General features: G+C 41.0%; 1 protein-coding gene across 1 annotated transcript in view; it reads left to right on the top strand.

Annotated features, from left to right (window-relative positions):
* Window positions 1-15,761, top strand: part of LOC126295009 (uncharacterized) — a 460,780-nt gene extending 445,019 nt beyond the window's left edge. Inside the window, exons 6-7 of the mRNA XM_049987262.1 lie at window positions 3,957-4,235; window positions 15,697-15,761. Of these exons, the coding sequence (XP_049843219.1) occupies window positions 3,957-4,235; window positions 15,697-15,761 (344 nt within the window). The remainder of the gene's footprint in view (window positions 1-3,956; window positions 4,236-15,696) is intronic.
* Window positions 15,762-17,906: the final 2,145 nt, after the last annotated feature.

The raw sequence follows: 17,906 nt of genomic DNA, 5'->3' as shown, positions 1-17,906 counted from the left end.
AAGAGTGCTCAAGCTCCGTCCTACTGTAACCACACTCGATCCATGACTGCCTCGTCAGTGAGCTGAGGTATTCAACACTTCTGTTGTACGGCCAAATGAAATATTCTATTCGTGTGCGCTTCCAAAAATTGTGGTCCAAACAGGTGACGTGAGCACACGCTGGCCTGTGTAACATGAGGTGGATTCTTTTCCTGCGCTCGCAAGCAATGGGAATTTTCCCTACACCATGAAACAACATTTCTCCTATGTAAACTGCAATACACCGCACATTTGCTAGAAAACAATATTCTTGATCTAGGCGTGGCAGAAATTGTGACAACAAAGTACGATTGGGTGCAAGTCGTCGTTCCATGTCATTGTCAGATAATTCAGTAGCAAACATCAGCCTAAACCCTTTTGTTTTCTAATGTTTTTCAAGGTGGTCGCGCATTCTTAACCTCGATACTTGAAGTTCCACTGTTTCTTTTGAAAATCTGAAAATGGATTTCATTGGCCACTGCTCAGTTGATTGAGTGATAGGGAAACACGTTTTATTGATTCCAATACGCGGCCTGGCTTTGAGACAGCCTGAGAGAAAAGCAGTTCATTTCTTTAACCGATTTCAAGCACTTAGTGCCCTTCTTCAAAAGGCTGTACAGAAAAATACACCATAAACAAGTAGAACTTAGATAAAACTGTTAAACGTAAGCATGAAAAGTGAGAATTATAAAAAATTAAACATAAAAATGGTGCTTATTTATAACTATCACATTATTTGGAAGTGTCAACAATAACATGCATGCAGCATATTGCTATGGTCCTGAAATATACAAGAGCAATAATTAATACAATAATGAATCCTTTAATGCAAAAAGAGCTCGTAAAGGGTTAAGTGTGGTTCGTAACGCCTGAACAGAAATGGTATAAAGAAACCAAACACCAAGCTCAAACATAATGCTGGAAGTGGAGCTAACCAGATAATGACATCCATATGCTGAGGTTGGTCTCAGGGTGGGGTAGAAGTGCGACGAAATAATAAAAGAAAATCTTGCACAGCTACAGTTGCCATAAGGCATAAACGAAAAATATAATTACGCATAAGCAGAGCAATAAGTAATATATAAAAAGCTAGTAATAAATAAAATAAATTAATAACAACGAAAGTTATTGCTGTGTACGTGAAATTTGGGAACTAACCCCTTAACAGTTGTAGTGGGCTCAGTAGCATGCCAACAGGGAACCTATACGCAAAAAAAAAAGAAGGGAAAGCGTATTGTGGGGTGGAAACTCTAATTACAGTAAGTGGGTAAACAATTCTCAATCATTGGCTAATATTAAGTGACTATCGGCGAAAATAAGCATGGTCATAATTATAATATAGCTAAACAATTAGTACTGGTGTATATGCAGTTCAAAGCACGTTATGTAGAAAAATTGTATCTTGAGGAATTCATACCAATTGCATGGCAGTGCAAGTTTTAGAACACATACATGGTCTAGTGTAGACATTTCAGTAGCGTGGTAGCAGGAACGAGAAGCAATAGCTGGAGTAAATGGAGAAATAATTCATAATTAGTAACTAAAACTAACATTTAAACATAACTAAAGGAGAAAACAAAGGTGAACATCGTTGTACAATGGAATAACTAGTCCAAAAATTATAAAGTCCTAAAGATGCCTCATGAAGTAAATATAACCAGCCATATTGACATAAGTTGCATAAAATAAGTACAACAGGTTTCACTTCCTAGTTGTGAATGACTAAGGTCCATATTAACCGTAAATACTAGTTGTATTATAAAGTGGAGCACCTTCAACTAGAAATAGAATGCCATTAGATCATTGTTCACATATAGCTGACCAACTGTAGCAAAAGTAAATCACCACATGTAGGTTGTACATGGTTTAGCATGTGCAGTAATAAATGGTCAACTACCTTGGAATGTAAGTGGCTAAGCACTTAGAACTGAAAGCGCTTCCCTCCTTAGAACTACAGACTTATAAGACCAACATTCTTGCAAACTGATAAGGTGAAGAAATTATGATAATTAGTTGCTATTTGATTATGCCAACATGTAATGAAATTATTTTGGCACTAATTGGGGTTTACTTAGTAATAACATTCAAGGCTGACAAGTTCCTTCAACTAGTTATATGTAAGAGAGGAACTAATTTATACCAGGAACTGATAATAAAGCACTGAAATTACAGTAGACTAATAATGGAAGAAAAATAATGAGAGACAAAAATAGGGGGAAAGGTGGGTGGGGATGTGGAAAGGTTTTAAAGAAACAGAAGGAAATGGACACAAAACTAATAAGTGAAACTGTGTGAGAAAACATGGCACAGGGGGCAGTGTGGATTGACAGTGGGGGGTTGAGGGGAATGAAGGAGAGAGGACGAAGTGTGGTGATGTGGTAAACTGAGTGGGGAGGGCAGAAGGAATAGAAGGGAGAGCAGTGATAAAAAGGAACATGTGAAGAAAATTGGTTTATAAGTAGCCAGTTTATTATGACTCATAATGTGTAGCTACCACAGTAATTAGTTGTACCTGATTATACCAACTTCCAGTCAAGTATTGAAGCTGATATAGTAATTGCAAAATAGTGACTATGACCTTTTAATTATAACTGTAGTTTAATGGTTATAGTATTAATAATGACCTACTTAATGATAATGGTGTACCCATAAAAATTAATGGATACTTAGAAATAGTTTTCTGTATCTTAGAAAAAAAGTCAGGTATACATCAGAGTCAGATTATGAAGCACTGTAATCATAGCAGGCCTACTGAGAGACATTAAAATGGGGGGGGGGCAGCTACAGTTGGGGCAGTTGGAAGGGGAAAAGTAGGCAAGTGTCTTAAATAAACAGAAATGTTTGTAGGGGTAAGGGGAAGAAGAATGGTAAAGACTCAACTACATGAGCAAACCTGCATGAGTAGACCATACCACATCGTGGGGGGAGATGGAGAAGAAATAGGAGGCATTTCAATGGGGTAGGTGAAATTATGTAACTAACTAGGGGAAATACATCGCCAGGAAAAAAATTAGAACACCAGGAAACACGACGTCGATTTGGATCCGAAGACAACCTGTTAATGGTTTCAACGTCATCCCCCAAGAGATAGCGCAATGTCATGGCAGAAACTGTTATAACAAAGTACGATAGGGGGCAAGTCGTAGCCCCATGTCATTGGCAGGTAACTCAGTAACAAACATCATCATCCTAAGTCCTTTCCATGCTCTTTGTATGTGGTCTCGTATTGTTGACTGTAGTGCTTGAAGTTCAAGTGCTCTTTTGCAAATGGATTGCATTGGAGACTTCTCATTTGATTCATGGACAGGGGCACACGTTTCCTCTCGGGTTTTATTACTTCCAATACGTGACCAATCTGTGACACACTCTGGGAAAAAAGCAGCACATTTCTGTAAATCAGGAAGGACTGTTTTACGAGGTGAACCATGGCAGATGATGTGATTCTCTCTCTCATAGTTTTTCCCATCTGTGAACGCTTGTGCACGCACACACGCGCCCATGATCGCTCCTTTAAAGTGCAAATGTGTCGCCTTGGGATCACAGCTCAAAGACTACAGTACCGAAACAAAACACTACAACACTGACCACAACGTTTTTTGTCAGTTTTAGAGCTGGAATATCGATAAAACCTAGTTGTTGTTCTAAGTCAAGAGCGACACAGGGATGTATTGGACACTCTACAGATGAAGTAGAGTTGCATAGTACTCACTGAATGAAACTGTGATACCTGGCTTTCTGAATACTTTTCTTTGTGCTGACATTCCGCCTTATCTCATCCAGGGTAATTACGACTGGGTATTTGTTGGTTGTGGGCAGTTCTAAAAACTGAACCTCTATGATTTATGTAAACAAGGTCAAATCTTGTCATCCACAGGAGACTTCGTGTTCAACTAGCTACAGTGTGTGAGCAGCACCTGCTTACTGGCATTGTTTTCCAGATGAGGAGTGGCAGCTGGAAGACAGAAGCAACGCTACGCTTTCCATAGACACTGACTGCATACAGCTGTTGGTGGACGCCCTGGACCACCCCACGTGTCCACTGGAAGACCTGCCACAGGAGACCACCCAGCAGCGAGAGCAGTGCCGTGTTCAGCTGTGGGACGACCTGGTTCAGGGGTGGCCCCACATACCCGTCACCAGCTACCTGGCCTACACTCAGAGGGCGAACGTCAACTTCTGCCTCTTGGCGTGGATGACAGTCAACTCGCTCAGCATTTGTCAGGACGTCCCCTTTAGTGTGATACAGTCCATGCATGATGCTGCCTGCTATTTCAGTAGACCGGATGACCAGTCGTGTCTGGAACCGAACGCAACACATGCCATATGCTCTGTTTCCAGAGCTATTCTGTTGATGAAGTGTCGAGATTTTTCATCCCATAAGCCTCAGAAGATGTATATCGTCACACTTTACCCAAATGGATCGTACTCAACGGTGTCGGAAAATATATTGCTACAAGGTTTCTACAGACAGTATGGAAAGGATTTACAAAGAGCACTGATCGACAAAGACAGTTTAAACACTGCCACATTGAAATACAAAGATCTAAAAATCGACAGCTTAAAACCTTTAGAAATTTCTTTTATAGCAGTAAATATTTTTTTCCGCTCTTTGACTGCAGGAGTATATATGTACCTTCCTCAGCTACGCAATTTGCCTGGAAAGATATTCTTGTCCTTTCAGATCACAGGTATATTCCAGATCCTGTGTTCTGAGGTCGTGTATCGTATGGCTGGCGTCCCCGACCTGTCCAATGCAGTGCTGATAGATAGCGCCCTCACACTTCTCAGCTGTATCTGGCTTAACTCATTCTGCTACCAGATGTACGCTTGTGTCCGTCATCTTACGCTTCCTACAGACCTGCTACCTGCCGAAGCTAGAAAGCTATTCCGTCGCCAGGCGCTGTATGCACTAATACCCTGGTGTATAGTATGTACAACAACTACTGCTTTGGAAAAGACGAGCAAATATTATTTGTTCCACAGTCGGATAATATTCCTCTTCGCGATTTTACTGTCAGTAACTTTCAATTTGGTTTGTCTTGGATTGGTGGGCTACATGTTCCTGCTCACTAAGAAATCTATGACTCATCTCAGAATTTACAGCAAAGATACATTTGGATCAAAGAAAGAAATTCTTTTTTCGTCAGTTAAGACTGTCTTCTTAAGCGGGCTAGGTGTGATTATTAGAATTGGGTTTCACCAGGCACAAGGTGTGGCACAGTTTGTTTACTACTTACATATATCTACGATGATGCAAGGACCGCTGTTGTTCGTTTTTTTCATTTGCAACGGAACAACGTTCCCTACACTCAAGAACAGGATACTAGCGTGTCTCAACCCTAACATAACCATTCCAGGGGAAGAGCTGTGTTCAGCAGCCGAGAGAAATCTAGCGAGGAGAAACAATGAACAATACGCGGTAGCACAATCCTCGTTGTAATTTCCGTGAGTTTTCTTCTCAAACGATTGTATCCACTGTGGACCATTCCAAGGCGTGTGCGCAGTTACAGAGCCTAGCAGATGACACAAAATTAACTATAACCGATTTCACAAAACAATTGCACCAGTTTCATAATGAATTCCTTATTTACAATCACATTCTTATTTGTAGTTCGTAGCATAAAAGAGTCTAGTAATTAGTAATAGGTATGAAAAGTAATGTGAAGTGAACGAAAACATGTTAAAGAACAGTATTACACAGGACTGGACTAACGTGATATTGTGAGCAGCAGTGTTGACTTGTTGAGGTAGAGATATGTGAAAGTACTATAGAGAACGTTAGAAAGTTATGTGCAGGTTGTGTGATAGTCTTCAATAAGGAAAACCATTATTTAAGAAGTGATGTATACAAACAGTATTGTGGTTCGAAAGACATGTGTCAGAAGATAAACTGAAAGGACACAGATTTTTCCAAATGAACAGCACCACGGTATTTACTGTTTAGTGTGACAGTTAGTTAGTTAGTTATATCTTCCATAGATCAATCTCACGGTACCCGTTACGATGGGGAACATGTTAAGTGTATAAATGCACACGTGACTCTATGTTGTTTTTTTTAAGCTTAAAATTTTTATTACCTACCCCATTGCCTTAAATGGCACAAAATGCATATATTATACTTATAGATTTGTTTATTCCTATTCAAGTACTCATCTATGGTATAGAAGGAGTTATTTGGTAGATATGATTCCAATCTATTGCTGATTGTGAGACATTTTATTTCATCTGGTAATTTACCGAAAATTTCTACAGCAGCATATATTACCCCTTTCCGTGCCAAAGATAAGTTCAGTGCAGTGTAAGTCTTTCTTTCTTGTGGTATTATAATCATGAATGTCACTGTTGTTTCTAACTGGCCCATATTGTTGAGAACAAATTACATTACTGAGTAAATGTACTGTGAGGCTGTTGTAGGAATCCCTAACCTCTTAAACAGACGACTACAAGACCTTTGAAACAGATGACCACAAAATGTGCGACTATGGGCCCCACACATTATTCTATCCATATTCTTTTGAGCAATGAATACCTTTTCCATAAGTGTGTGTTAGCTTACTAACTTCTATAACCTGAAAAATTGGTAATTATTCTGATTGCAGAAGTTCCTGAATCTCGTCGCTTTAGGAGATAAAAAATATGAATTTTTCATTTAAGATTCTCATATATATATATATATATATATATATATATATATATATATATATATATATATATATATATACGCCCAAGAAATTAGTATGCTGTACCCTGGATACTAACTTCTGTTGATGTATTATATTTATTGAAGGAACTGTACTCCTTGCATCATAAAAGTGGATGATTTTTCAAAGTCCCCAGCTAGACCATCCGCAGAAAACCAATTCGTTAATAACTTTTCCAAAAACACCATTTGTATCATTTTCTATTGGAGTTTCTTTTACTGGATTAATAATGATGCTTGTATCATCAGCAAACAGTCTCAGCTTAGCTTCTTGTTTCAGATAAGAAGGCAGGTCATTCACATGTATCAAGAACATAAGTGGGCCCATGATCGAACCCTGTGTAACACCTAATATGATTCCTCACCAGTAAGATGAAGTGGAAAACTTCCTTAAATCACTTAAACTACAGAAAGAAACTTTTTGCTTTCTGTTCTGCTGGTGTGACTGAAACCACTGGTATTCTGTTCCATTTATACCATCGAATTGTAATTTCTGTAAACAAATGTTATGGTTTGCACAATCAAATCCTTGGATAAGTCACAGAAAATTCCTGTTGATGAGATTTAACTACATTAACTCTCTATTATGTGGGCAGTGAAATTGTATTTTGTTGTCTAAGTGGAACAGCGTTTATGAAATTTGAACTATGGTTTACTGAGTATCCCATTACTGTTGAGATGGCTAACTGCTCTTGAGTACATTACATTCTCCACGATTTTTGAAAATGCTGTAAGCAAGGATACTGGCCGATAATTATTGACATCTTCAGTGTCCCCTTTTTTGTACAGGGGCTTGACAATTGCATATTTTAACCCGTGTGGGAAAATGCCTTGACTTAGTGATGCATTAGATATGTGACTCATAACATCAGCTTTAGCTGGTCCAAATTGTTCTAATATCTTGTTAAAGATGTCATCTACTGCAAGAGAGCATTTCTTTTTCACAGGTATGATGTCAATAAAAGACTAACCATTTGTTGAAATAAAAACTAAGTGAATAACCAACTGAAATGAATCTGCTACCTGTGTGAATTTAATAAGCAGCCCAACTGAACACCTTGCCATACGCGATAAAATGTGGATGTGATTTTTAGAATCTGTCAAGTTACAGCGATCACCACTCATTTAGCGACCATCCATAATCGTAAGAGCGAATGTCGAGAAGGGAGAGTTGTCAGATTGGATACAGCAGAACTGGAGATTGCAGTATGACTCACCATCTTGGTATGTTACGAGGTAGGTACCAAGTGCAGCTTCCACGCCCACACCTCAGTTGTCAGAGAGGCGCTCACAGCAGGGGTGACCCACACTGTCGAGGTGGAGACAGAATGCGTTACAAACAATGGAGAAATACCTAGTGGTGGTGGCGTGAAAGGGTTGCACATATATGTTTCATACTACGCTGCTTAGCCGAATCACTTCCAAAATTCAGAAATTTTATCACGAGGTTGCATCGGTGGCTATGTGTTAGTGCGCTGCTGGTGTGATAATATACACTCCGGCGATCAGCATGTCGGTATTTGTCAGGATAGAAAAACCACTTTATTCGTATCTGATGCCATATGTGGATTTATAAAGACGGTATACCTTTTAACGTGGATACTTGTGTACATCTGTAGAACCAAGACCGCTTGTGACAGTAACATACAGTAGTTGTTGCCATCGGGTTCTTTAAATGTATGAGATGATGACGGTCTTCTTTGTGAGACACAGTAGTATCACTCACAGGAAAAACTTATGAGACATGTCCACCATCGCTGATTTTCTCACAGTATTATTCTGTATCGTAGGTAATCGGTTATTGACCAAGTATTAAACTTAGTAGTAGGGGGTGCATGATACGTTCGCCTTGATCATCCGGCTTATAAAGTATGTGTTTGTGTTGTGACGTATGGAATGGAAATGACTATGGACATTCATAAGGAAGGTATGGATTTGACGTCTAGTAGTGTGATAGCAAAGGGAAGAGAATGTCAAATCATAAGAATGGTACTGATATTCCTGTTTCCAGACCCATAGCTGTCAACAGGGTGCATTCCAATACTTCGCTCAATGTCGAATGTTGTTCAACTGAGACCGATGTACTGTGCTCTGTGTGCTAAGTCTGCAGTGCCGGTGACCTGTGTGGGGGTGATTCACGTTTCCCTTTAATGGTAGGAGCTGTCAGAATGGAGAGGCCTATTGGAGTGTAGGAATGTAGACGAATTATCGTATTGTCTTCTAGACTACCAAATTGCGAACTTAGTACGTGTTGCATAGCTTTCGTGATCACGTCTAAATTTGAGATTGAATATGAAGGTGCGTTTGCGCTGGAGCGTTATTCCGTGCCATGTAAATTGTTCAGTTGACTGCTTTTGCACATTTCTCATCTTTATTTAGCTGAGGGAAAATCGATTGTGGTGTGTGCATCTAGCATGTGGAAGACACGTTTACCGGATCTCTAGACATGAGAAACACCTTGATTGAGCACTATTGGTGAGTGGTAATATCAGTTTTCTCTGTTTTTCTCGAGTTCCCGAGAAAATGTCTTCACAGATGTGACAAGTTTCTAGTTAGTCAGTGGTTTACAGCACGCCTCAATCTAGCTAAAGTTTTGAGTTTTGTAAGGAAATAGTTTGCAGTTTATATCTTCAGAATTATGTTGTGTGAGCGATCGGTAGGATGCTGGTGTGTGCTTGATATCTAGAAGTTCCGCGAAAATAATATAATATTATTGCGAACCAAGAGAAAACATGTGTGTTGTTGTAATCCCTGAGTGTGGAAATGTGCATAGAAAAGCAAGCAAGCAAGCAGGTCCACACCACAAACAGTAACGCGTTTGTGCCGAGGGGAAAGGAGTCCGAATTTCTAGAACAGTCTGGCTTTGGTTTACTGAGAGTGCTCTGGTCACCTGTCCAGGTTAGATGACCACCGACCTTGCATGGAAATATCAGTGCTGCGTGGAGTATAATGATGCTGTCTGTATTCGCAGTATATGTATGGATGATGTAAGAGAGATTGTATTGTATGGAACAGGATAGGAATTGTGTGTTTACTGCATAGACACGGTACGTGGTGATATATTGCGGGGTGGAGATCTGTTTCACACTCTAATATTCAAGCTCCTGTCGTCAGTGAGAGAGTAGTCTTTCCTTAATCTACGATATGTACGGCACATTTAAGGGTTTAATTATCGATGCAATATGACGATCTGTACTTAGTACAGTCATAATGCTCTATTCATTCACAAGATATTTATTTTACTGGGATGTAGGAGTGTCTACAAACTGATTCGAACAAGATGGAGACAAGGTAAGTACGCTAAGATCTGAGAAATCAAGTGGTGAAAGACAAGTTGCAGCATATTATCCATCTCTGGCGAGGAAGCCGTCACTCTTCCGCCACTGTGTCATTAGGATATCTCCAGACCTGAGCTGTAGGGTACCGAAAATTCCGGTCATTTTTTTGTCTTCTGGAAAACAGTGCTTCGAATTCTGTTTGCATAATTGTTCTGATTTCCCCCATCTGTGCTTAGAGACTGCTTTCTTTCGAAACAAAAAGGAATGCTTATGTGGTTAACGGTGTGTTCGCGAGCATGCACAGGCTTGTAGCAGTGAGAACATTCGTGTATGGCCAGCTCTAGTGGCCGAGCGGTTCTAGGAGCTACAGTCTGGAACCGCGCTACCGCTATGGTCGCGTGTGATGTCAGGTTAAGTACGTATAAGTAGTTCTAAGTTCTAGGGGACTGGTGACCTCAGATGTTAAGTCCCACACTGCTCAGAGCCATTTGAACCATTTGAACCATTCGCGTATGTGAGAAGAAGGAAGGGTAACATGTGGTGGACGGGCTGCAACGTTGTTCTGCGCTATTTTCTTAAACAGATTCTGTTAGGGCAAGAATTTCTGTGCATACAAGCCGATATATCTCGAAAACTCCCTCCTACACAAGCGTATGTTAAGTACTTCTGGGACACTATGTAATTTGCCAGATTTCGCTATAGATACTGAGATTCATTCCAGAACCGCTGTCGTTAAGAGGAGACATTGCCTGTACAACGATCGGTGTCAGACGGTAGCTGCAATCGTAATATTTAATTGTAGTTACACTGGTAAATACGTTCCTGGCTTTCAGTTTTATTGTGAGTCTTGTATGTATCTGATTATCTGAAAGCAACTTTTGCGGTATTTAACTGTCAGTGCAATTTAGCTATCTGTGCAAGATAATTTTCCCTCTGAAAGCCGCATCTGCAGAAAACAATGGCTAAAGATGGCTAGGAACAATGCACCCCGTGCTATTCTGGGACTCATTGGAACATCTCTCTCGGTGCTGAGCCACACCACAGCTATGCATCATCGTGTATGGGACCAGCATGAGTGCGCCTTGCAGTTCTGAGACGCCAGTGTAACGTCTGAAGAATTATAACTGTATACACGAAAATAGGTACAACATTCACCTGCGATGGTGTAAGAGCGATGGCTGATGCTGGCCTGCTCCGGCTGTGGAGGGGGCGGCGTCGGCGTCAGGTGTCAGGCGGCGGTACGTGTTTTTTATTAGCAATATTTAGTTTAAACCATATTCCATCTATTTCACCAACCAATACGATGCTGTGTATTAAGGAAAAGTGACCCATACATGTGAAAATACTCATTCCATTTATTTTGCATATTTTCTTGATATAGATGTCGTGTTAGTGGTACATTAGTTAATGGGAGTGAGTGCATGAGTGGGTGACATGGAGCAGAAGAGCAGGTTATGTGCAACACATTAAGTTAATCTGCATAATTTTTACGTAAAATTCACTACCGTGGTTTAAGGGGGTGATGACAAAGGAGAATGTGTCAGAAATGGCGTTGAAAAGCATGTGAAATTCAAAGTATGTACCAGAAAAAAGTTAGAGGACATTACTGATTACCCATTTTGGTATCAAAGACGGTACAATAGCTTAAGGAGATGGAGGTGACATGGAAAAGCACTCAACAGAACAATAGGTTAAGTACCTTTTAATCAAAGGAGAACAATAGGTTTGCCCCTGAGTGCATACCTGCCCCTGTTGTTGGCAATGCACGCTGACAAAATGCACCAGCAGCCGAAACCACGTCATGACACTCGACTACAGGGGTAAGAATAGTGCGACGAGGTACTCAGCTTTGATGTTTTGCAACAATCGTCTCCATCAGAGCCGACATCCTACTATTAACTGCCACTCTCACAGTCTTATAATCAAAGTTTAACGAAGTAATTGTATAAAAGCTATCAAGGGGAGCCGATCCAGGGCGTATCGGGATTAAAACAATTTTTCCCACTTTGAACAAAGTCGGCACTACTCTACACTTTAACACTTCATTCAAAAGCGACGTAAAGGCAGGGCCCAACAACGGCAAAAAGCACAGGTAAAATTCCTTGGGAAGTCCGTCTACACCCAGTATGAAACGTCCTCTTTGGAAAATAATGAATTACTGTTCTGGTAAACCTCTACGTTATTTGATTTTCAAACAGCTGAGCAAAACTGTACGTACTCAGACTTTTCTCTCTTTACTTATTCTGATCAACGCTAAACTGACACACAACTTTTTATTTATTTATTTATTTTTTTTTTTTGGCTCAACGCAAACTGACTTTCAATAATCCATACAAACGAATAGCCGTGACTAACAATAACCTATACCTTTCATGAATCACTTACCACACAAAAATCTTCGGTACCCTAACTACTGCAATAGTGCGTGCTCCAATACTGCCAGATAAATTAAAGATTCTAACTACTGAAGGCACTACTTACTGATAGGCATAGTTAGCAAATGAAAGATTTTGATGGAGGACAAACAATGTATTTACCTTAATAGTGTTCAAAAGTCATTATACATCCAGTCTTACGAATTTCCTTTTTCTGACGGACACACGTCCAGATCGTCCGCTCTCAAAACTCTGCCATCTCTCTCCCCACATTCACCACTACTGGCGGCTCACCTCAAACTGTGCAACGCTATGCGCTGTTCACATCCAACTGCCCAACACTACACTAGCGAATATTCCGACAGTGCCAACCAGCCACCGACTGCACACAGCACAGTCAGTGATTTTTATTTAGAGCGCTACGTGGTGTTTCCGACATAAAAACTTATACAGCCTAGTTACACTAGGGACTTTTAAGAAGGCGATCCCGCAATAAGTTTGTAAAAGTCCTCAAGCTGAAAGGCAGCTAAGAGCATTGCATTATGTTTAGGTGTAATTGTCGGATCCAAGGTGTTGACTCGTGGGTCGTAAAAGGCTTCACTGGACTCATTAATGTCGTAGGTGTGTACATGGTACTTGTCTAAGGTAAGCTCTATATCGGCTTGCGCCTCTACCACCACCAGAGAATGAATACAAGAGCGTCGCTGACGGGTATGATGCCGAAGCAAATGATACAAGGAAGTCAGTTCCTGCGTCACCAATGAACGCGTCTTCGATCGGATTTCCAAACCTTCCATTTATATTCTCTTCAAGGTCGACAATTTTGCCAGTACTCGTCTAATATCCGCAATTCGCTGAGGTTCGTGATCCGAAGCAGCATAAAGCTCACACGGCATGGAATAGTAATATTCGTAAATTTTCCGAAAGTCTCGCGCTTTGGCAACACAGAAAAGTATCACAGTTTTCCTGACTCTCGGTTTTGTCAGCTGTGTCCACCAGTCAACAGTGGAAGAGTACTTCCCAGTGGACCATAGAGTACGCACCTACACGGCTCACATCACGTCATCGAGAGAGCGGTCAGCTAGGCAAGTAACGTTTAACATCCACGAAGGGCAAAACAATTTGACTGGTTGCCGTGTAAGACAGAGTCCTTGGCACAGCACAGTGCACCCGAAAAGGAAGATGGGATGGCTACAACATTAATAATACTATATCTCAGGCACTCCGATAAGTAAAATCTATCTAAGCTGCTACTAGAGGTCGCAGTAAAGTGGATAAATTTCACTAACGTCTGGTATTTACATATCCAGACTTCTTCCAGGTGCAAGTAGCGGACCAATTCATCTAATTCACGAAAGAAATTAAAATTTGAAGGTTAATTGGTAGGGAGCAACACACAGTTAAAGTCATCACCCGACAGAATACCAGCACGACTCTTATGCATCAAATAAAGAATTTCCTCTTTGCAAAAACGCGCACCATCTACTATGCGACCAGTGCCAGAAGAGGCATATAAAAGAACCAAGGTAAGAGAACCTATGCCCCTGCCAGAATCTAACATTTGCATTTCAGCAATATAAATGCCTTCGCGAAAGAAGAAGGCAGTCCAGGTAGAAAATTTGGGTGCTACATATAAAATTACGCGAAAACCGGGTAAGAAGAAATGTCTAAATAACACATCCGACTATGTCCGTAAATGTATCATAAATGAACTGACGCAGCGAAGCCAATCGCAGTTATGATTCCACACAATTAACGTCTAAGGAAATGAACGTGTAGGCTTGGGTTATTGATCACAGCTATACAGGGATATCGAGCAGAATTAGGCAGCGTGAGGGTCCGTTGCAGAGTCTGTAGATGAATCAGACATCGCCGGGGACTAGAATCGCCGTCACTGCTTTTTTTTTTCTTAGATTTCTTTCCTCCCACCGCACGGGCTGGTTGTGTACGCTGTTTCTGTCAGCTACGTGACATGGCGGCCTCTGCAGACGGAGGTGTGGGAGGGGGCGTAGGCACAGCCCTCAGAACAAGGGACATGTAATGCAGATCCAGTCACGAAGGCGCAAGCATTCTGTGGAACTGACAATGCAACTGGTGATACTTGGTCGCAAATTTTATTCTCCTCGGGAGTTGGTGTAGGTGGCAAAGTCGTGAAACCGTCGGCGGCTGGAGACGAAGGACAGGAGGGCACTGCACCGTCTCAGACTGTAACGGAGGACACAAAGACAAAGGTGGTGGGGGGGGGGGGGTGGGAGGGAGGTGCGCTCTCTCTCACCAACTAAGAAGGAGGGCTGTTGGAGATAACCTCTCCGCCACTCACCGTACCACGGGCGGGAGGTATCTTAATACCGAGAGTGCAGGGGAGATAATCGATGTGGAGGAGGTTGGGGCAGAAGAAGGCACAGCCAAATCCTCACCCTCACCATCTTGAATCTCACGTCTTGTTGCAACCTGCAGAAAATATTGAAAATTCGTGAAGGCATACATGTGCCTACCACTAGACTTTGTATTTAAACTTCCCAGCAGATAAAATTGTGCAGGGTCGAGACTCAAACTCGGGACCTTTGCCTTTCGAGGGAAAATGCTCTACCTTCTGAGCTTACCCAAGAACTACTCAAGACACTCCCACACAGCTTTACTTCCGTCAGTAGCCCACCTCCTACCTTCAAAACTTCACAGGAGCTCTCCCGCGAACCTTGCAAGACTACCACTTCTGGAAGAAATAATATCGCGGAGACACGACATAGCCGCAGCCTGGGGGATGTTTCAAGAATGAAATTTTCACTCTGCAGTGGAGTGTGCGCTGATACTAAACTTCCTGGCAGATGAAAACTATGTGCTGGGCCGGAATTCTTCGATGTACTTGGGTCGAATTAGTATATTGCTCCTCAAAGGCTGTTGGTAGAGATTTTACTGAAATTTAGTCGCGAGCGTTCTCGAAACATGTCACAGGCAAAGTGGTGATTCGTATTCACTTATCCGTCCTGTAACCACGTGCTCTACTTGCAAACGGTCTTTTCTTCTATACCCTTATCTTGATGTCAGCTTGTTGCACTGCCCAATTTAAATGTGATGTGTTTTCTGTGCGCTTATTGACAATTTCAGTGAATCTTATACATTACAGAAAACAGACAGGCATATGCAAAGCGTATTGTGTCTTCTCCGTCTGTTTTCTTGTGGAGTAGGATAACAATAGCGTTGTAGCGAAAATACTTCGCGACGGTTGAGAATATGTTCCAGGCCCGTTAATCGTTTATTCTCTTTACTCTTTCCTTGTTATCTTAAATTACAGAAGAGTTTATTATATGTTACTGTACCCCCACAGCTGCTTACAGGAAGACGGTCCCATCTTGCTCATCAATGAAGCTGAAGACCGTGCCTGGTGGTTGAGAAGCCTGACCTTGCACGCAGTGAATAGCGCCGTGTCCTGTTGGACCATGGCGTATCGCCGATGTTGTCGGACCGACATAGGGAACTCTTCATTTATACTGCACACTGCAATACTGCCATAGAAAACACGAGAGGTTATTACAGTTTATCGTCCCTACAGCATAGCACTCATTTTTGGTCTTGTATATCAAGCGAAAGATGCTTAGGCTCCCACATGAAGGTTGAGAACAGTAACTTTGTAAGCAGCCACTGGTGCATTGTGCATCTTGAAAATCAAGGGCTTCTTGACGTTGCGGGAACTGAAGCAGTGTGGTCTTTATGTGTGCTCAAGAGCTGAATGTTCACCCCACAAACGGGAAATGATATTTCAGTTTCCTGTCGCTCACAGTATATTATCACTTACTTATTTATAAGTATTTACTTATTTATATATCAGAATCTCTCTGACTATGTGAGCCAGAGACACATTTTCTTAGAATCAAACAGCCCATAGTTTACCGAATTCTGATTACATAATATAAACAAAGAATAGTTATCACCTACTGTCAGGAAAATCTGCACAGAGTAGGTGAAGAGTGCCACAAGGAAACCCTCCCAGTTGCGTTTGAATACCAGGGTTTTATCACTCATTTATCTCAGTTGTGCTGGAAGCCTGTAGAGTACAAAAAATGTTGAATATTGCATATCATCTGCACTCTGCTTACGACCAGCATCACTGCATGCAAGCTAATACCTTTACAGTCATGCTCAAAAGTATCCGAACGACCTGAATTGCATTTAGCCTGATTTACAGGCAACCCGCATAACGCAGCTGTCTAGCACGTCCCCTAATCGCTCCTCGGTACAGTCGTTTGACTATTGAAAATGGTTCCAACAAGTCGCCACTAGAAAACACTGCTCTGTATCGCAATATCTCAAGATGTAAAGTAAGACCACGATACTACAAATATCAGGGAACACCTTATCACAGATAATACTGTCCTTAAGGCTTTAAAGCTCATATTTATTACAATAAATGACGTACCTGAAATGTAACTACTCTCATTATTACGTTAGATAGTTTCAAATGGTTCAAATGGTTCTGAGCACTATGAGACATAACATCTACGGTCAACAGTCCCCTAGAACTTAGAACTACTTAAACCTAACTAACCTGACATCACACAACACCCAGTCATCACGAGGCAGAGTTAGACAGATAAGTTAAGTAGTAAGTTCGTTGTATTCATGATTTCCTCTTCAAAGTAAAATACTGTACTTATTATTTAACATAAAAGGCATAAAAAATCTAAGTTATTCACGAGCAGATAGTTCAGAATATGTATGAACATTAAATGACACGACGAACTGTCTCGTTATGCATATGGATTCAAACCGAGCTCATGCACACTAAGCAAAGATTTCGCGACTGACGGAAACTAACAGGCAATCCTGACTAGGCATATAGAGAGTATATATCTTGATTTCAGACAGTATCAGTTAGCAGATATCAACTTTAAATTACATAATGTAAACACTTTTAACGGACGCTAATTCCTATCCAGCATCTATTGTCTATGTTAACGAATTACGAGAGATGTTAAATATTGCTTCTTCACGCGTAACTTACTTGAAATGCCGTCAGGTAAAACTTTGTGTTGGACAGGGATTCGAACCCAGAACGTAATCGGATTTGTATTGAAGCTTAATCAATTTTGACATATCGAATTTTCTCGGCAGTAGCTAGATGTTTTAACAGAAATGGCGAGACGAAACATTAATTTTTTCCTACCCAGGACTCCAACCTGGCACCTATCGCTGTTATATTCTAGAGGAAACGAACGCCAAATATGGGTTTGTTACACCAGCAGCGACATGTCAGCATGTTTGAACTAGAAATTAAATGACGATGAGTTTAGTGCTGACTGGGAATCGAACCCTACACATATCGTTGTTGACTACACACAACGAGACGCAAGCTACCGAATTTTTCTCCACCAACAGCTCGGAATAACATCCTTAAACTTACATTGATCTCGCAATTAGTTCTGTGTCTCACTGGGAGTCAAAAACGTGAGATATCATTAGTGTTGACAACGAATGAAAATACATTAAAAATCGAAATTATTATCCATCAGTAGATAGGTGTTCTCATGCTGGAGATTG

This window comes from Schistocerca gregaria, chromosome 11 (genome assembly GCF_023897955.1).
Source record: "Schistocerca gregaria isolate iqSchGreg1 chromosome 11, iqSchGreg1.2, whole genome shotgun sequence".
NCBI classification, from domain to species: Eukaryota; Metazoa; Arthropoda; class Insecta; order Orthoptera; family Acrididae; genus Schistocerca; species Schistocerca gregaria.
This window is presented reverse-complemented; position numbering and strand designations above follow the sequence as displayed.